This window comes from Mytilus galloprovincialis, chromosome 10 (genome assembly GCF_965363235.1).
Source record: "Mytilus galloprovincialis chromosome 10, xbMytGall1.hap1.1, whole genome shotgun sequence".
Lineage (NCBI taxonomy): Eukaryota > Metazoa > Mollusca > Bivalvia > Mytilida > Mytilidae > Mytilus > Mytilus galloprovincialis.
In genome coordinates, this window is record NC_134847.1 from 74,817,189 (window position 1) to 74,838,831 (window position 21,643).

Sequence of the window (21,643 nt, forward strand, 5' to 3'; positions counted from 1 at the left end):
TAAGTTGAAAACGAATGTTGAATGTTGAAAACGAATGTTAAATATTGAAAACGAATGTTGAATGTTGAAGCGAATGTTGAATGTTGAAAACGAATGTTGAAAACGAATGTTAAATGTTGAAAACGAATGTTATAAGTTGAAAACGAATGTTGAATATTGAAAACGAATGTTGAATGTTCAAAACGAATGTTAAATGTTCAAAACGAATGTTGAAAGTTGAAAACGAATGTTGAATGTTGAAAACGAATGTTGAAAGTTGAAAACGAATGTTGAAAGTTGAAAACTATTGTTGAATGTTGAAAACGAATGTTGAATGTTGAAAAACCAATGTTGAATGTTGAAAACGAATGTTGAATATTAAAAACGATTGTTGAATTTTGAAAACGAATGTTGAATATTGAAAACGAATGTTGTAAGTTGAAAACGAATGTTGAATGTTGAAAACCAATGTTGAATGTTGAAAAACAATGTTGAATGTTGAAAACCAATGTTAAATGTTGAGAACAAATGTTGAATGTTGAAAACGAATGTTCAAAGTTGAAAATCGAATGTTGAAAACGAATGTTGAATGTTGAAAACGAATGTTGAATATTGAAAACGAATGTTGAATGTTGAAAACGAATGTTGAATGTTAAAAACGAATGTTTAAAGTTGAAAATCGAATGTTGAAAACGAATGTTGAATGTTGAAAAAGAATGTTTAAAGTTGAAAACGAATGTTGAATGTTAAAAACCAATGTTGAATGTTAAAAACCAATGTTGAATGTTGAATTTTGAAAACGATTGTTGAATTCTGAAAACGAATGTTGAATATTGAAAACGAATGTTGAATATTGAAAACGAATGTTGAATGTTGAAAACGAATGTTAAATATTGAAAACGAATGTTGAATGTTGAAGCGAATGTTGAAAGTTGAAAATCGAATGTTGAAAACGAATGTTAAATGTTGAAAACGAATGTTGTAAGTTGAAAACGAATGTTGAATATTGAAAGCAAATGTTGAATGTTCAAAACGAATGTTAAATGTTGAAAACGAATGTTGAAAGTTGAAAACGAATGTTGAAAGTTGAAAACAAATGTTGAATGTTGAAAACGAATGTTGAATGTTGAAAACGAATGTTGAATATTGAAAACGAATGTTGAATGTTGAAAACGAATGTTGAAAGTTGAAAATCGAATGTTGAAAACGAATGTTGAATTTGAAAAACAATGTTGAATGTTGAAAACCAATGTTAAATGTTGAGAACAAATGTTGAATGTTGAAAACGAATGTTGAAAGTTGAAAATCGAATGTTGAAAACGAATGTTGAAAACGAATGTTGAAAACGAATGTTGAATGTTGAAAACGAATGTTGAATGTTGAAAACGAATGTTGAATGTTGAAAAACAAATGTTGAAAGTTGAAAATCGAATGTTGAATGTTACAAACGAATGTTGAATGTTAAAAACGAATGTTGAAAGTTGAAAATCGAATGTTGAAAACGAATGTTGAATGTTGAAAACGAATGTTGAATGTTGAAAACGAATGTTGAAAGTTGAAAATCGAATGTTGAAAACGAATGTTGAATGTTGAAATGGATGCCAAAAAAAAATAATGTTGAATGTTGAATGTTGAAATCGAATGTTAAATGTAGAAATGGATACAAGAAAAAAAAAGAAGAAAAAAATTGAATGTTCAATGTTGAATGTTGAATATTGAACCAACTTGACATCCGTATCATTTTTATCCAATCAAAAAGAAAAATCACAAAAAAACTGAACCATTAGGAAAATAAAGTCGGAAAGTCCATAATCACATGGCAAAATCAAATGTCAAAACAAATCGAAAACGAATGGATTAGAACTTTAATATTCCTGATATGGTACAGGCATTTTCAAATGTAGAAAATGGTGGATTAAACCTGGTTTTATAGCGCTAAACCTCTCACTTTGTTGTCAACTGACCTTTATAATAACGATGGGCGTGCGATAGTACTCGAAATATTGTAATTCAAATAATGACATTGTACTAGTTTAGGACACCATTACATTAACATCAAAATGTAATGTACTTTAATGTTGAAGCTGAGGAATACTGATTCAAAATTAAATTCATTTCGATATGTTGCTTTGTAACCACTGTCATGATTTTGTGTTTAAATGCATTGTTACATATCAGTTCGAATGTTTTTGTCACTACCTTATTTAAGTATTTTGTTTCTTATTAGGTCGGGAAATATTATCAGACTTCGAATATTTTATCCGATAGTCGTTGCTATTGTAGTACTGTAGAACACAATGACTGTCCTTCAAATCTGCTGAAATTGTTGTAGCAAGCTTTAGATACATGTTTGTTTTTCATTTACAGGAGAATTGAAAATGCTATCAGATTTTTACATGAGGCAACAGCTCTTTCAAGGTCAATTGCTATCAAGAAAAATATTCCTGATTTCAGTGAGTTTTTAAGTAAAATCCAGATTTTTATCAAAACTTATAAACAATAAAAACGTTAACTTTTATATATGTACGTTATGCTTATATAGATGGATGTATCTGATTACATTTGTAACTAAGAAATAATTCCTTCATGTCATGCTCTATGGTCATTTTAACATGAGTAGGCATACTATTTGTCGATATTTTACACTGAGTGTTAGCAATTATTTCGATTATAATAGTACAAACGCTGTATTGTAAAGGTCGGATCGTGCGAAAATCCCTCAAAATGTTAAGCTGTTCTCATTTCCTCCCCGTGTAGTCTGTAACTTGCATTTTCATATTTAATGATTTTAATAATTACAAACAGGGTAAATATATTTTCCTTGATGAACACTGTAAGCTGCTAAAATGTATATATTTTATTAAAATAACAATGTAAATAACAAGAATATAAACAGTAAACTTGTGCGTCTATATCAAACATATATTGTGCTCATTCGAACACGTCTTTGTTTTCAAAGCGTAATAAGGACGTCATATTAGAATACGTATCTCTCATGTTTTACAAGCTTTTCTTCACATTTTTTTATTCTGTTGCTGTAATGTTTATTTTGCTGAAATTTATATGCAACTGAATGAAAATCCTTTTGTTTGAAGATGATGCCGATGATCATTTGAAAGCTATCAGTCAAACAGACATAGAAATAGGATTACCTAAAAATAATAAGGATCAGAAAAAGGCAATTAAGATGGCACTTACAAAGCGCTTTTGTTTAATACATGGACCACCAGGTACGTCACTTTTAAAAAGTACAATATTGGCATTAATGTTACAGCATCAACAACGTAGTTTGGTCATATGTTTCTCTTCAGTGGTGCTCAAATAAATTATATATTGATATGATGGCTTAGTTGATTAAAGTTTACAAAATTAACTATGGTTCTGTAAAAACTATAATCAATCTAAACAGTCCGATTTTTGTTAGGCACATTTTCCGAGAGTTCTGTGTTTCAATGTTTCTTAGTCTTTAAGTGTACCTGTACTTCTATATTGTTGAACATGTGAATCAAAAGACGATTCGTATTAAGACTAGGAAAGGCTTATATATATAAGCTAACACTTGTGATAGATTTGTGAGGATCAACCGCAAAATTTAGAAAAATACCTTTATTTGTATTGTTTTATATGGTTTTAAAAACCCAACCACATATCTGACTTGGTCTTTTTGTATGGTTATACAGGTACAGGGAAAACAAATACGGCGATTAAGTTGATATATCTATTTGACGGCATCAACAAACGGATCGAACAAGATGAGGGTGGAAAGAAATGTATTTTGTTCTGTGGACCTTCCAATAAATCTGTAGATCTAGTCGCTGGTAAGATTATAATAAGTATATGCATACATGCATGTATAATATTAAACATATGGCAATATATAGTATAACGGTTGCACTGCTATTAAGCTTCATAAACGATTAATGCATATTTTACCATTGACCTCATAATTTAAAACACAATGTGATCACCTCTAGTTTTTGGTGGGGTTCGTGTTTTCTATGTTGTGTCATGTGTACTATTGTTTGTCTTTTTCATTTTTAGCCATGGCGTTGTCAGTTTATTTTAGATTTATGAGTTTGACTGTCCCTTTGTATATTTCGTCCCTCTTTTTGATCAACTGTTGAATAGAGATCGTTAATGTACATTTAGTATGAGCATTATTTATATATTTATTAATATAACACAAATGACATGCTTAAGACCATATAGAAAAGCATGAAATAGAAGCTCCGTAATAATTTTGATCCAGAGGAAAGCAACGCTTCTGCTAGTCGTGTATTTAAAATAAATCACACACGATGAACGTGTTTTAAAAACAAAATTAAAATAAAGTAAACCAACTGACATTATATTAAATATACACGGTTTCGACGTGTTTACTTTTAACCATTCATTCATTCATTCACATCTTTAATTCCTCATAAATGAGATTCAATGAACATACAATTAATGAATATAAGCAAACGTTACAACATAATTACACACAAATTATTAGTATAAGAGCAAAGTATAAGGTAAATACACAAAAAATGATACATAAATAGTCTATAAAAGCAATATTTATAGTATAAATGCAGTGACACATCATGTATTGACACATCTAATAACACTGTCTAAGAGATCAACTATATTCTGCTACACACTGGATAATATGTGCATGACCCAGCTTGAGAAATTGAACCGATTCATCTATGCTTGAAAATATTGTCAGTGGTTTTCGACCGAGTTACATTTAAAACAGGATTTCGTCGTCATACATGCTTAATTCATAGTAAAGCTGCACTGGAAAATTGTCACTTAAAATGTCCCACCAGACTTCTCGCTGTGCATTAGTACTTTGACAATTGCAACAAGCGTGTACATAAACATCTTTAAAATTCCTTGTTCATATATCACATGTATTACTTGTTGTATTTGGTATTTCAGTTAGTAATTTAGTGATTAAAAAGGAATTTTTAATCTCATGAAAAGAATTTGAGTGTTTCCAAAATTCCGTAATTGTTACTGACGTGTGAACATTCCTGAAACGTGTGAAGCTGTCATCAGAACTAACATGGTTTAACCAATTGTTTAACTGTATACTATCAACTGCATTATAAACGATAGACTTCAAAATTTGTTTTGATGGGAAAGTTCCATCTTCAATATAGTCAAGAAGGTAACTCATAAGTCCATACTGTTTTAAAATGTCAATGATATCAGGAATAAATCCGTAGTGTGTCCTTTGAGAGTCTATAAAGAAAGTAAACAATCTGGTGAGAAATATTCTCTTAGAAAGAGGGGAAATGTCTAAAGTACACAGTTTTTGTAGGAATATAAGTTTTCTTTTGACAATATATCCTGTTATTGGATGAATACCAAGAATACTTTCGCACATATCAGATCGAGTCGACGTTTTCAAGTTAAGAATATGTTTCACTATAAAATGTTGAAACCGGTTTAAAGTAGCTTTATCATAAGATTTCATGTTATTCCACATCTCACACCCGTATAAAACACTGGGTAGTACCACAGTTTTATATAGTTTGAGTAATACACACGGATTCGTTGCATTAGTCTTTATACCATTCAACGCAAAGTATGCGTTTCTGCCTTTTCTGCATGAACTTTCAGTTCTTTTATTTGATTTAAATCGAGAGTTTAGTTCTATACCTAAGTGTAGATAGATATTTGCTATCGGGATACGTTCATTACCAATAAACCATGGAAAATTGACATTGATCTCTCTCGTATTCACAGAAAATTGAATGATACACGACTTATTTGAATTGTACGAAAACGCCATCTCTTTGAATATTGGTTACACACATTAAGCATACGTTGTAAGGATGCTGGAGATGTGGCAATACATTATATGTCATCTGCAAGAGCAGGTGCACAACAATTGATATTGAAAATACCTGTATTTGGATTAAATTTTTCCAAATCACAAATTAAATCATTTATAAATACTAAATACAATAAACCTGAGAGCATACCTCCTTGTCGTACACCTTCTAATACATAGAAAAAATCTGATTGACATTGATTGACAATAACTGCACTTTGCGTATTATAATGACAGTCATTAATTATTAACCATAGCTTACCATTTACACCAAGTTTAAACAGTTTGTACATTAAACATATCTTCCATACCGTATCAAATGCTTTCCTGCTATCCAGGAATACTACAAACATTTTACTAAATAATTCAATATTATGAAATATAGTTTCATGTCAATTAAAGGATGCAGTAAGACATCCGAGATATTTCTGAAAACCTTGCTGCTGAGGGTTCGGAAAGATACTTCCATCAAAGACATATAACAACAATCTTGACTTAATAACATGTTCAAACACTTTGGGAACACATGGAAGTAAAGCGATTGGTCGGTAACTGTCCGGTGAAGTCTTAGGCTTATTGTTGCCTTTAAATAATGGAACAAGGAGACCTAGTTTCCATCCATTAGGGATACGACCTTTACTCACAACTAGATTGAATAACGATGTTAAGCATCGGCCTAAAGTATGTCCACCATACAACAGATGTTAATGTTGAATTATGTCATGGCCACTAGCTTTTCTACGCTTCAAGAGTTTAATTATACCATCGATTTAACTTTCTTTGATAATACCGCCTGGTAAATTCACGTTTGGTTTATAAAAAGATTTTAATATTTTATTGTAATCAAGTTCAATCTGTTGTCTCGTGTCATTATCATACATTTCATCACTGTCCGACTGGTAGAGTTTCGAAAAGTAGTCCATAAATGCATTAGCGATGCTTTCGGGAGTGTTGCATATATTGTCATCTTGGATTATTTCAGGATAAATTTTGGACGAGACAGTTTTATTACGTTTAATAAGTTTCCAAAAAAGACGGATATCGCATTCAGTTGCCTTATTAATGTCATCGTTAGTTTGTTGTATATACTGTTCATACGCAGCCTGTTGTATGTTTCGGAATTCATGTTTTGCTCTCTAGCTTGTATAACTTATATGAATCGTGATGCATACCTCCAGGGCAACCATCAATAACCCAGGCTTTTCGTAATGTTCATTCCTTCTCGTGAGCAATCTTAACACCAGATGTCCAATACGGTTTAGTAAAAGGATTAAAACCGCACTTCGGGACTGTTTTATCCGCTGCAGCATGTAAACTAGTCACCATATCGTTGTATAAAGTATCAATATCTGCATTATCCGAGTCCATTTTCGTTATCTGAATTTGTAACGGTTCGTGTAAAAATTGTTTATACAGTTCGATTTGATCGTCCGTTATTTTATGCCATACTTTATTTTAGCTTACTAAATGAATTCAATATTTGATGAGGATTATGTTGCAACACTATTTCGGCTAAAATTTGTAAATGATCGGACGTACTACTAACCGAACCCTCGCTTAGTATTTCATAAGACTTAAGCTGCCTATATATACTATCATTCATAAGAATATGTACCGATTATCAGGTTATCTGCATGTTGATATCGTAAAATATCAGCTGCGAGACATAATATGAAGCTTTTTTCGAGTGAGCGTAGCAAACGAGATCAAAAAGCCTTCATATAATGTCAAGCAGCTGATATTTTACAATATCAATATGCAGATAATCTGATAATCGATTTATCGGGTTATATTTGCGTGTTTCAGAAGTGTTTTCTTTGTTTCACCAGCACACAAAAGATGACTTGATAAGTTCGGGTCAAAGTTATTAACGTCGGTTCAAACATTATGACGTCGGTGATATGTCCGGGTCAAAGTTATTAAGGCCGGGTCAACGTATTTGACGTCACAAAGACATGATACGGAATAATATTAAGAGCTGAACAGAGTGATATAGACAGTGGGACGACCGATAAAATCAATCATTGATGTCTTATTAATAAATGTATAATCTGGCCCTTTATGTTTAATTTTTCCACCTGAAAACAGCAATTGATATCTTTTAACAAATTTTATTAGCTCCGCAGATTTGTACCTGTTTGAACATAATTTATCTTTCTCAAGACAACTGGCAGTTAAATCCCCTGCGATTATAACATTGCCATAATTACTATAATGAGTATATAATGCATCTAATATATTAAGTTCAGTTCTATAGTTATCTACAGATTCATCAGATGGTAAATATGCACCAAAAATAAATAATGACCCTTTAGATGGGGTTTTGATCTCAAGACCCACAATTCTTTCTGAGTTCGTATCATGAATTTCATTAATAGAAAATTGAAGTGTGCTCTTATACAGGATGGCAATACCACATTTACCATGATATGCGTTATAAAAATTAGTCAAGGAATCAGCTTTACATACACAATTATATCCTTGTTCAATACTCGACAAATAATTTAAGGATCTGGTTTTAAGTTTATGTTCAGAGATAATACAAACATCACAATCAGTACTTCTTAATAAATTACTCAAACATACAGTAGAAGACATAATACCTCTTACATTCCATGCTAAAAGTTTTAGACTAGACATTATAAGAAACAAGGTAACCAAGGTAACAAGGAAAAATAATATTTGACACTGCATTTTGATTGTTTATTATCAGTCTGGTTCATGATGAGCATCATCCGTAAAGCGTTTATTCCATTCACGGTTGCTTAACCATTTTCTGCAATACATGCCTTTCGAGCAAAAGTTTTCTGTTTCGACAATTTCTGCACAGTTTTCTGCGATGTTAAGCTTCGCAGATATCCGACGATCATTGTTCCTTGAGCTAAACAAACGTAAGTATGTTACATGTACATTTTTAGTTTCTTTACTTAAAATTCCAGCTCGAGTAGATTTTGAGTCAATTCCTGACAAGTTATACCTAGCCGTTCTATTCTTTGTAACACCCGTAAAAAGTTTTCATTTGTCGTTTCAACATTGCTAGTGACTCCTTCAAGTCTAACAGGAATTTTATAAGTAATGTCATTGTTTTGCGTATTTGGTTTTGAAATGTCTCTGTTTCCTTTGCTTTGCGTTTCATGTGTTCTGTACGGTAAACCTGTAACATTATTACTATTGTTATTACCGTTAGAAGATTTTTTTTCTATGTTTTGTTTACAAGTTACGGGTGATCTACTTTCTGGTATTTCTATAAGTGATAACTGACCACTTCTCGTACTAGAGTTTATCTGTATATCGGTAGTATGCGGACTATCTGGGATTCCCGGTGGGGTTACTTTAGAGGCATAAAATTGTTTTGAATTTCATTTAAACTCCCTAATATTCTTTTGTAGACTAACGCACACTTTACTATGTCGCTCAAGTTCGGAGTCAAACCGTTTTACATTAGCTGTATACGAATGAAAGTCAAATTCCCCAATAGCTTTGGCTTGTTGGTTTATTAGCTTGTGGTTTGCGTCATACTGTGTAAATTTACGTTCACAATTGATTAGGTGTTGGTTTAATCGCTCATTCGTGCTCGAAAGTTCTGTTTTCAATTTGTCGTTTTCAGTTTTTATGTTTTTGATAATTCTTTTATTTTCGATTTCGTTTTTCTCTAATAGTACTACTCTTTCAAGGTGGTTTGTACAGTTACCCTCATTTCGATGATATTACATTCATGGGTCACAGTTTTACTTTGGTCACTAATTGAATTGTGATCAATTTTTCTGAAAACATCATCAATGCTCGAATCATCACCGTTAATGAACATATATATTATGTAGCAGTCTTTTGCATATTTTTGTATAGAGGAACTTCTGTTTGTGCTTTTTCGGGTAAAAAGTTTTCCCGTCGGACACCCCTGGATGGATTTCGCTCTGCTCGCCAATATAGTACGATACCAAGTTATCGTATTCTCAGAATCATGGGCCAACTCAATGAGTTTTAATACATATGAATCTCTTGGAAGATCAGAGAGTTCTTGGTCTAACAAGGATATAAATTCTTGATTCGGTACAAAATCGGCTATTTGAGAGTTTCGTCAATGGCGTCATTGTCGTTTACATATGAACGACTGGGGGTATTTATCCCGGTCAAATTTGGACAATTTGGCTGTTTTGGGGTAAATACTCCCTAAAAGTATCATTGTGAACTTCTTGTAAACCATCGGGCTCATTTTCAATGTTTGTAGTTCCATTTAAATCAGACATTTCACTGTTTAAATCACTAGACGATACAACACGACCATAGACGTCGGCAGCCATCTTATCATTTCAAGTTTTAAACAGTAAACGTAACTGATAATGAACGATTGAAATACATTCATAAAACAAATTTAAAGCTAACACGTTGTTATTGTTGGCATTTTTTTTTGTAAAGACAAAAAGAAGTAGATTCTTAATAATATTAAAACTAAGTATTGAAGACTTAAATACTTTGGTAGCCGATAGTCTAAATACCACATGTAAAGACAGTCGGTAAGATAAATTCGTTACACGGTGTGCTAGTGACCTAATACGATATATATGGGGTCAGTAAATTCAACATTTGGACTCGAGCTTTGCTCTGATCGCATATGGAATTTACTGATTCCATATAAATCGTATAAGGTCATTAACACACCATGTAATATATATAATAATATATATTTTAAGGTTTTTCTTGTCTTGTAATACACCAAAGGGTGTCATGATTGATCAAATGAAACCCCACCTATAAGGGGTCGCTCTTTGAGCAATCCTAACACCACATGGCGTGTTACACGACAAGTAAAACCTTACAATATGCGTTTATTTTAATTTGATATACCATGAAGAATGTAAAAATTGTCTGGATTATCATCCTATTTTACGAATCAAACTAAAGTGGAATATTATTTCCTTATGTGTTAATGTTCAAATACACCATACGGCTAATTTATAAAATGAAATCAACCCCACTTGTAAATGAAGATACAAACTTTAGAAATCACTGTCCAGCTACAAGTTCAAAGTCAGAAACATCTAATAAAAAAAACCAAGTCTTTAAAAAATTGAAATCAACACGTTAAAATAATTCCGAAGCGCTTTTCTGGATTTACCTTCATCAGGAACGCTCAAAGCCAAACATTTGAAATCCGAAGATGGTTTAGTAACGGAACCGTTGAAGAGCTATATGTCAAAAATACCTAAAATAAATAGCCAAATTAACCTAAAGCCAACTTTGCCTGAGCGAGTTGAACACTTAGTTTCTTAATAATTTCAAAATTTATAAACGGACAATTTTAGTAAAGTTTGTTAAATCATGTCAGTACCGAAATACTGACTACTGAGCTGATGATACCCTCGGGGACTAATAGTCCACCAGCAGAGGTATCGACCCAGTGATGTAAAAAATTGAAAACAACACGTTTATAAATTCTTGCGTCCGAGGCGCTTTTCTGGATTTGGCTTTAGCAGGAGCGCTCAAAGCCAAACATTTGAAATCCGAAGATGTATAAGTACCGAAACCGTTGAAGAGCTACACGTATGTGTCAAAAATACCTAAAATAAATAGCCAAATTAAACTAAAGCCAACTTTGCCTGAGGGAGTTGAAATCTTAGTTTCTTAATAATTTCAAAAATTTATATACGAACAATTTTAGTAAAGTTTGTTAAATCATGTCAGTACCGAAATACTAACTATTGAGCTGATAATACCCTGGGGACTTATAGTCCACCAGCAGAGGTACCGACCCAGTGATGTAAAAAATTGAAAACAACACGTTAATGATTTTTGCGTCCGAAGCGCTTTTTTGGATTTACCTTCATCAGGAACACTCAAAGCCAAACATTTGATATCCGAAGATGTATAAGTACCGAAACCGTTACGTATGTGTCAAAAATACCTAAAATAAATAGCCAAATTAACCTAAAGCCGACTTTGCCTGAGGGAATTGAAACCTTAGTTTCTTAATAATTTCAAAATTAATAAACTTAAAAACTTCAATCAGTTGGCCCGAGAACACAGTTATTTCGTAGTGCATTTCTTTTAGACAATAAATTCAAATTAAAAAAATCGCACCTGCTCTTTCTCAAAAATATTTTTACAGTGTAGTGTACTACCAGTGAGACAAATAATATCAAAATTATAGAAACTTCTCCCAGCTCTAACTCAAAATATTGACAATTCTGTGTTAAGGGGGTGTAAAATTCAGTTTGACAGCTTCAGACGTGATAAAATTTGACCTTTTAGAACTGGACCAAATCACTACTTAACATAAAGTTTCAGCACCCAAATTTTTTTGACATGTAATTACATCCCCCTACTTAATATTTCATGCATTCAATATAAATAAATAAATTGGGAAAGTGTATTAAATAAAACATGCAAGTTATACACTGTTTACACTAGGGACTATATTCGTAGACAACGAAAACCAAAGGACGATAACTGTGTCCTTGGACCAGTTGATTTAGTGTAAAAACGTCATTTTCGAAAATTGATGGAGCTCTTCCCTTTGATATGTACTTTTTTCTGATTGGGTGCAATTACTATATCCTCAGGAACGATAAATTATAGACTTATCCCGCTAACATCTTTAACCCCGCCACATTATTTATGTATGTGTCTGTCCCAAGTCAGGAGCCTGTAATTCAGTGGTTGTCGTTTGTTTATGTGTTACATATTTGTTTTTCGTTCATTTTTTTTACATAAATGAGGCCGTTAGTTTTCTCGTTTGAATTGTTTTACATTGTCTTATCGGGGCCTATTATAGCTGACTATGCGGTATGGGCTTTGCTCATTGTTGAAGGCCGTATGGTGACCTATAGTTGTTAATGTCTGTGTCATTTTGGTCTTTTGTGGATAGTTGTCTCATTGGCAATCATACCACATCTTCTTTTTTATAGTATCCCTCGAGTTTGACATAAGAAGTCATCTCTACCAGAATCTATTGTGACGATATTGATTTTGAAAGTGTAAATTCCCCCTTGCTTAACAGCAATATACCAACTTCACCTGCATATATAATAAACATTTCTCGACTAATCCGTTATTCAAGAGCTTGCAGTTGCTACTCAAACTTGATAAAACGTCACCAGTGTTTAAGCAGAAGGTGATGAATCAGGATGAAACACGTTTTGTCCAACTGATCTAGTTTCTCAGAATTAATTCACCGGAAAAATACCAAGACCTTTTTGATAGATATTCCGTATCAACTTCAAATCTAAAACATGATGGTCTTGAAGGTTAAATCTAGAATCTGAGTTTGTTAATCATCTAAATAATGTGTTGAGGTTTTTTTCTTTTTATTTGTTCTTGTACATTTTTTACGTTAACTGTTTAGACTATTTTTTGGTAATATCCTTTTGGCGTTGTTCGGTATTTATACATCCCCCAATCGTGTTTTTGTTTTATGTTATTTTTTTGCTTATGTGCTTTGTCTTTATAGTGTCTATTTACTTTTTTTCTTTTTTAACATAATTGTGTTTTTTTTTATAGTTACACAGAATTAAAAAAAAAAAAAAAGGTTAACAGCCTTACCCAATGTTGTAAATTGTATGATAGAATTATATGCGACTGTCTTACAAGTGAGAAGTTAACCAAGCTATAAAACCAGCTATAATTCACTATTGTCTACATAGCAAAATGCCTGCACCAAGTCGGTTATATGACAGTTGTTTTCTATTTCGTTAACTCTTGCCCCAGCTTCTGATTTTGCAATTTTAGACTTGCCGTCTAGAATTTCATAAGACATCGGTATTTTTGTTATTTTTTTTTTTTATTGTCAGAAAAATACAACACCTTATACAATTTTTATATATAGATATCGACAGATTGTAATGCCGCTAATTAACAAATTTACGTTGTTTGGTTTTAAAATAATATGAATACATGTCTTTGACATTGTCTGCTGAAATCCTCACGATCTGCAAATGTATATTGTAAGTTGTGGAATACAGCCTTATAACAGAAGGAATGCAGTTTGTTAGTATTTTCATTATTCGTGACGGTTGAGTGTCTGCATTTACTTGTTTTAGAGAATAAACAAATCAGATAGAGAATACTATGCCTAATTCTCAAATAAACTATTTATCATTCTTAGCTAAATTTGTGTGGTGAGCGTGCAAGGGGCTTGGACATATGCATTAATTTTATCAATTGATCAAAGTATAACTTTTATCAATATAAGAAGATGTGGCAGAATTGCCAAATAGACAACTCTCCATCCAAGTCACCGTTTGTAAAAGTAAACCACTATAGGTCAAAGTACAGCTCCAAAAACGAGTATTGTAAAACCATTCGAACAGGAAAACCAACTGTTTAATCTATATACCAAAAAACGAGGAACGAGAAACAATAATTCACTTATATGTATAATGAATTAAATTGGGTTTTAAGACAGTGCAATTACCTAGCGTCAAGATTTTAAGTTTCGTCTAGAACTTTAAGTGTTGTAAAAATGTTGTTTTGTTTTTTCTTTCTTTTTAAATTGGTGTAAAAATTCTGTTCTTTTTTATTAGTGAGATTTCTTAACAACGTGCAACAACTACAAGAATGTCCTCGCATAACTAGGCTTTATGGTGGTTCTTTAGCTAATTGTGATTTCCCTATTCCTGGTAAATTTTATTCTGCGAAAAAAGGAGACGAGAAACCAGAAGAAATGCTGAGATCTATTTCCATTCACTGGATTATTCGACGTGAAGATAAACCATATGCTGCAGAAATAAAAGAATTTGAAAATGCGATGGAAGATGAAAGTAAGCTAAAAGTTGATGTTATCAAGGAATATACCGAGCTTCTTTCAAAAGCTACACGGGAAGAATTGACAAATTATGACGTTATATTTTGCACTACATCTGTAGCCACTAATTCAAACCTTTTTTGTAATTTGAAAAATGAAATATATCAGGTCATCATTGACGAAAGTGGAATGTGCACGGAACCCGAATGTTTGGCAACTATAATTGCTACCAGAGCAGAACAAGTTGTTCTGATTGGAGACCATAAGCAGTTGAAACCAGTTATTCAGTGCCAACAAGCAGACAGACTTGGCTTGTCAAAATCGCTTTTTGAAAGATACTGGCAAAGTAATAATGTTGTACAGATGAAAACCCAATATAGAATGGTAAGAATCTGTACGAGTTAAATATGGTCTGCAGTTGAGTCTTTATAAAAAATAACAGAAAAAAATACGGGATGGTATATTCGTCTTAAGGTAGATGGGGTGTCTAAATTATAATCCATAGAATCTTTTAATAATTTGCCAAAATGTAGTTTATATCCTGCTTGTTTAAGAACACTAATAAAAAGAATGGGTCACCGGACTTATTTTCACACTACAGGTTGTGCAAAATTGTCAAATTTTGTATAGATTATGCATGAAAACCCCAATTTTCGGTCATAAAACGAAAACCACACCATAAAATTTTGAGATAAAATATGAGAAGATAGCTCCAGTGTTATTCTTTCAGATAAGAAGAAGAAAAATGGGGTCACCGGACTTGTTTTCTTGCTACATAATAAAATGAGTAAATTCCTAACACATTCTATTGTTAAAGTAACACTATAAGCATTATCTGCCCTTGCATTTGAGTTGTTTCCCCTTATTTGGCAAAGTTGGGAAAAAATGAATCAAATAAAAGTATTTGTTTTTTGGTAAAATCCAACCATAAATATGATAAAATATGGCATATTCTATATTATAATGAAAAATCTTATTCATGAATTATCTACTAATTTCAAAATTTGCACATTTTATCAAAAATCTAGACCTTGTTTTCTGGAATTTTAATATCCAAAATGGAGGAAGACACCCTATCTACCTTAATTATATAATTCTTAATTTGTTAATTGTTAATTCTTAATTTGTTAAATGTAATTTTATAATTTGTAACAGGTATTTTTAACATCCGTTACATAAATTTCCTTTAATCTTCATTTCTTAATTTGTGAAACGTAACGAAAATGTGTAAATGCAATTTCCTTTTGTTGTGAACGTATATTTTTTGTACTTAACTAGTATATTATATTCCATCGAGTAAGTAAATTCAAAGTAGATGCAACTCTTACATTTCTAAATCTAATTTCTTTGTTTACGTCATGTTTTTTTGGATGTATCAGTGTTATTGTTACCGCTCCCTCCAATGAAAACTTCTGTTTCTAAAAATAACTTAAATCTAAAATATCGACCAGTCACAAATCAAAAAGGTTTACTTATCAAGAAACTTTACAAATAAGGAATAAAATAGTTCCACAATATTCCGCATGAGTTTACTGTAGATCTATGTCAACTCGGACTTCTAATACAATAAAAAACAGAAAGACATCTTATGTAAGAGAAAATTACTCTACAATATACTAATGTCTTTTGAATACGTCAAGCATTAAATCGTCTGTGTCTTAATATATTAATGAAAAAATAACAAGATATTTGTTGTCAAAACCAAACTCTCAAAACAAAATTGCATTTCTGTATATGCCATTTGAAAATTAAAGTTCACAAAGGATGAGTTGGTTTTTTTTAAGTTTATCTAAAAAAAAATAATTATATAACGCATAGATTCGATCAAAACGGAACCCTTTCAATTGATGTTTTTTTATGTTTTGTTTGGAACTATTTATCCATTTCAAACAACAAAAACTGAGTACACTATTAATGCTTTACAGCACAAGAGCATTTGCGATTTCCCATCCAGCAGATTTTATGGGGGTAAATTACAAACAGGCAAATCCACATCGTATGAAGAGGACCCTCCACTGCAAATATGGGGAAACAACAATGATAAACGCCATATATTCTGTCATGTGGAAGGCGAGGAAGATATATTGACCGTTAGCAGTGGGGAAGGAAACATAATGTCAAGAAGCAATAAAGAAGAAGTGAAACAAGTTGTATGTTATGTTTTGAATTGATTGTTTTATTTTTTATTACAAAACGTTAAAAATTAACTTTATTTAGATCTGTAAATTCTAAATTAACTATCATATACAAAACTCAGATAAGGTATAATATGTTTCTATTTCACACATGATTTATTTTAAACTTTTGTTTTGTTCTGTCTCTATTAAATATCAATTGAAACATTATATTTGCTATCAAATACTTAAGTTAGTCCGTGTTAAAAGACAAACATTGTTATCAATTTTCTGTATACATTACAGCTTAAGATTTTCAAGTACTTGTTTGAACGCGAAAACATTTTTGGTGACAAGCAGAAATGAATGGTACCGAAATGCACTATAAATATCATGTCTCAGTACAATTCACAGTGTAGTTTAATTACAAAGGAATTGGAGAAGGAAGGATATCATGACGTAAATGTGAATACTGTCAATGGAAGCCAAGGTAAGTAATTTTAAATTTGTTTCAGCAGACAAAACACTTTTTTTAACACTTTAGCATTGAAATTCTACTTTACAGACAATATTAAACCATAATGAATTTTGCAATAATGATTGATCATAATTAATCTATTTTTTTTACTAAACTATTATACATTCCATAGAGTAAGTTAATTCAGAGTATTGGCTATAAAAAGAGAATGGTCAGCAACTTTTAACTGTAGATCATTAGTATCCAGATTTTGAAATAAAACCTTAGAAACAATAAATATGCTACGAGCCATACAATAATACACGAGTCAGGGATTCTACAAATCCTTAAATACGGCAAGTCTTATATATGTTTCAAGCGAATCCACTATCTGACTCTTAACAAACTACTTTTGTTTAATTATTTCACCAGTTAACGTGATATAAAATCACTTTTATTGTTTCTATGATGTTTTTAAATATTGATATAGTATCAATTGATACAAAACAGCGTTTAAACCTTTGTGCGTAGGATAAAAGCCGCAATTGTGTACCAATTTCTTTTTTTTTTTTTATAATTTTTTATTTTTCTTCATGAATCTACAAGTATCAACATATATTTATATTGTGGCACAATAAGCAAGCAAATGAAATATATGAACTAACAATTTGAAATCTATGGATTAAGTATAGTAATAACATTTTCATCAATATAGTTATAGTAGTGCAAGAATTATATATGAGCATACATATGGTATGGTATAACAGTAAACAGATAATTTCAAATGCTCATATACATAAATGTTTAAATCTAATTAATGACTTTAGCCCAGGGGTTCCATTACAAGTTGTGTTCTTCCACAAAAAAAATCAAGTTTTCTTTTATGTAGTTTTGAAGACCTTTTTTATTAGGTTTTCTATCTAGCATCTTACATCTGTTAATAAAATACTTCGTCAGTAAGATAACTTTTATTTTTAATAAAGTTCAGTTTACAATTTTCATAGAGGCCAAAAATGACAATTTTCAAATTACAGTGACTTGACTGTTAGTGTTGCTCTCCACCAATTGCAACTCATCCAAAATTTTGACCAAATTGCGATTTGTTTTATTAATCCAAATTGTTCAACTGGTCAGAATATTGAACAAACTGTTCAGGCAAAATGTGAAAGTGCAAGGTGATAAAATAAAATATACTTACAATCCTATAAGACTTAAACTCCACTTTAATGATGTTGGTCTATTAGACCACTTTCGAGTTCATCCGTCACCGGCAAAAACTCGTCAATTATGCACGCCTTTATGACGTCATTTACCAGATAGAGGGGCTCGCCTGTATCCCTGCACTATTTACGTTCATCAAGCGTCTTAGTGATCGTCTTTGTGCAGGATAAACTAGAAATAATTGTTGCTCTGTAGGTACTTACTGACAATTCCCTAATGACAGCAGTGTTGATTGTCAATTTTGAGAGTTCATTTTGCCGAATAATTCGTACAATATAGAATTATAGTTTTATAACCACTCGCTCAACATTGGAAGGAAGTGACGACGCCCCTAAACGCACAAATGACGGTGATAAAGGCGCGTATAATTGACGAGTTTTTTCCGGTGACGGATGAACTCGAAAGTGGTCTATTAGTTGATCAGTTTGTATAGTTATATTATAGTCATTTCCATGCTGAAGGGGAACTGTTTATTTTGAATTGCTATAAAATTGTCCAAACTAAGCTTTCATATAGGTTTTCATTCTAAAAGTATTCTATATTTATAAGAATCAGATATTATTTTAAACAAAACATCATATATTCAGTAAAATATGTGTGAAATAACAATATGCTATTGATAAGTTTCCATGGGGAGATAATCTAAAATATTATTCTTTTGAATAAAGACTTTTTGAAAGAAAAAATGATTATCTCCCCATGGAAACTTCCTACAAACATATATTGGAATTTCACACATATTTTACTAATTATGAAATGCTTAATTCACATAATGTCTGATTCTTATAAATATAGATTACTTTTAGAAAGAAAAACTATATGAAAGCTTAGTTTGAACAATTTTTTAGCAATTCAAAATAAACATTTCCCCTTCAGCATGGAAATGACTATAATATACCAATACAAACTGATAAACAAATGTTGTCATTACATCATTAAAGTGGAGTTAAAGTCTTATAGGATTGTAAGTATGTTTTATTTTATCATCTTGCACTTTCATGACTTTGCTTTGGTTTTCTGCAGCAGTTGGTTCAAATTTCTGACCAGTTGAACAATTTGATTTTATAAAACAAATTGCAACTTGGTCAAAATTTTGAATGAGTTGCAATTGGTGGAGAGCAACACTAACAGTCAAGTTACTGTAAGTGGAATTTCGATGAGAACCTTATCGAAAATCCATGAATTTAGATTGTGCCAAATGTCGGCTAAAATATGACAACCCCAAAGTAAATGTTCTATAGTTTCAAGCTCTGCCTTATAGTTTAAACATATTTATTTATAGTGGATTGGGAAACAAGTTTTGCAACTTATATTAATCCCTTTCCACTTTGCGGGTGCGAGTGCTGCCTTGTAGCGGCATTAGCCTACTCTTTTTCGAAATCCACAAGGGTGTCTTTAACGTGCAAGAGATATGGCTCTTTCTTAACACGGGTCAGCCATTTATCGTCCCCTTCCGACGGACTATCATCGTTTCCTCAAGACCATACTCGCGAATGGTGTCAAGGGAGAGCCGAAAATTGAGTTCCTGAAATTCTCATCCCGAACGGGAATCGAACCAGGAACCTTTGTGTTAGTAGTCCGATGCACTAACCACTACACCACGGCTCTCTTTTAAAATGTACACAAATTACAACTAACAAGCTTCATTTTAAAACGTAAAGAATTTGTCCAAATTTCTTACTTGAGGTTTCCAAAAATAGAGCAAACAACATTTTCAAAAGGAAACAAAAAAGGAAAAAAGTATATTTTAACAAAACACATTTAACACTGTTGACTCCTATTGATGATTGTCACATAAAAAGATCACCAGATGTTACAAAATGAATCTTAATTATTAAATAATACCAAACAGAAAACAATGAACTTGCGGAAAAGATGGTATACCGTAAACAGCAGGAACAATAATTAGTACACCATATCCGGATTTAGACAATTAATGTATATTCAGTGATGTAAAGAATCAAAACCGTATTTTGCATGTCATATATTTTACCTCAATTAAGGATAGATTGTTGAATTTTGAAGAGTTGAAATAGGATGAACGCGCGCATCACATAAAGCCGAAGGAAATAAAAAACAAGCCCAAACGAAACAATACAGACAAGTCTAAGTGAAAACAACGTTCATACGTATGAATGCGTTATATACATAGTTATCGTAGGTACCAAGATAATAATTCGATACGTTAGACGCGCGTTCCGTCTATGTAAGACTCATCAGTGACGCTCAATTCAAAAAAGTCAATTAGCCAAAACAAGTGCAAATTTGAAGAGTTTTGAGGATCCAAAATAAATTCCAAAAATTGTGTCATAAACGGCTAAAATAATCTATGCCTGGGATTAGTATATCCTTAGTATTTTGAACTACTGCAATTATTTATACGTGTGCATGCAAAAAAAAATCTTGATAGAGGGGTCTAAAAACTGCACAAACATCTTTTTCTAATAGACCAAAAAAGTGAAAAAGTAAAGTTTAATAAAACACTAGGAGATAGAACAACGGATGTTCTTAAAACCCTGCTGCTGTAATTGACAGTTGCCAAATAAACGGATCACCAGATTTAACAAAATGGATTTTAATTATTAATTAATATCAAACCATTTGATATAAGTTACATGTTTTTGAATTATGTTATTCGAAGAAGTTGTGTATGACAAATTGTTTGAAATATTGTGATTATCTACCCCATGTATAAATCAAATGTACTGTATTTGGCAAAACATTTTGACAACCTACAGCTTCAATTATATTTCACTTTGTACTTAAATTTGCATTTAAACTTTTTTTGTATTCGAGCGTCAATGACGAGTCTTTTGTAGATGACACGCACAATCCTGCGTGCAATATAATAACTCTGGTATCTTTAATGAGTTTATTTTGTAATTAATCCTTTAAAAAAAGTTAATGCGATGTACTTTTATTAGAGATAATTATTAAGTACATCAGCATTAATACGTCTTTCAAATGATAGAAATAACTTAGAAATTACTTTAAATTATATTTTCGTATAAACTTAGTAGTCCGCGATTGTGTGGTTTTTTGTTTGTTTTCTGTGGGTTTATTTTGTTTTTTATATATTCAATATAACAAAGAAGATGTGGTATGATTGCCAATAAGACAACTATCCACAAAAGACCAAAATGACACCAAAATTAACAATTATAGGTCACCGTACGGCCTTCAACAATGAGCAAAACCCATACCGCATATAGTCAGCTATAAAAGGCCCCGATAAGACATGTAAAACAATTCAAGCGAGAAAACTAACGGCCTTATTTATGTAAAAATAAAAAATAAACAAAAAC

The 21,643-nt window shown here is 31.7% G+C and overlaps 1 protein-coding gene across 1 annotated transcript in view; it reads left to right on the plus strand.

Moving 5' to 3' along the window:
- LOC143048381 (3'-5' exoribonuclease HELZ2-like) overlaps nucleotides 1-21,643 on the plus strand; it is a 32,834-nt gene that overhangs the window by 9,527 nt on the left and 1,664 nt on the right. Inside the window, exons 2-7 of the mRNA XM_076222047.1 lie at nucleotides 2,347-2,432; nucleotides 3,075-3,209; nucleotides 3,660-3,797; nucleotides 14,326-14,930; nucleotides 16,472-16,696; nucleotides 16,967-17,150. Coding sequence (XP_076078162.1) covers nucleotides 2,347-2,432; nucleotides 3,075-3,209; nucleotides 3,660-3,797; nucleotides 14,326-14,930; nucleotides 16,472-16,696; nucleotides 16,967-17,026 — 1,249 coding nt within the window. The 3' untranslated portion in view covers nucleotides 17,027-17,150. The remainder of the gene's footprint in view (nucleotides 1-2,346; nucleotides 2,433-3,074; nucleotides 3,210-3,659; nucleotides 3,798-14,325; nucleotides 14,931-16,471; nucleotides 16,697-16,966; nucleotides 17,151-21,643) is intronic.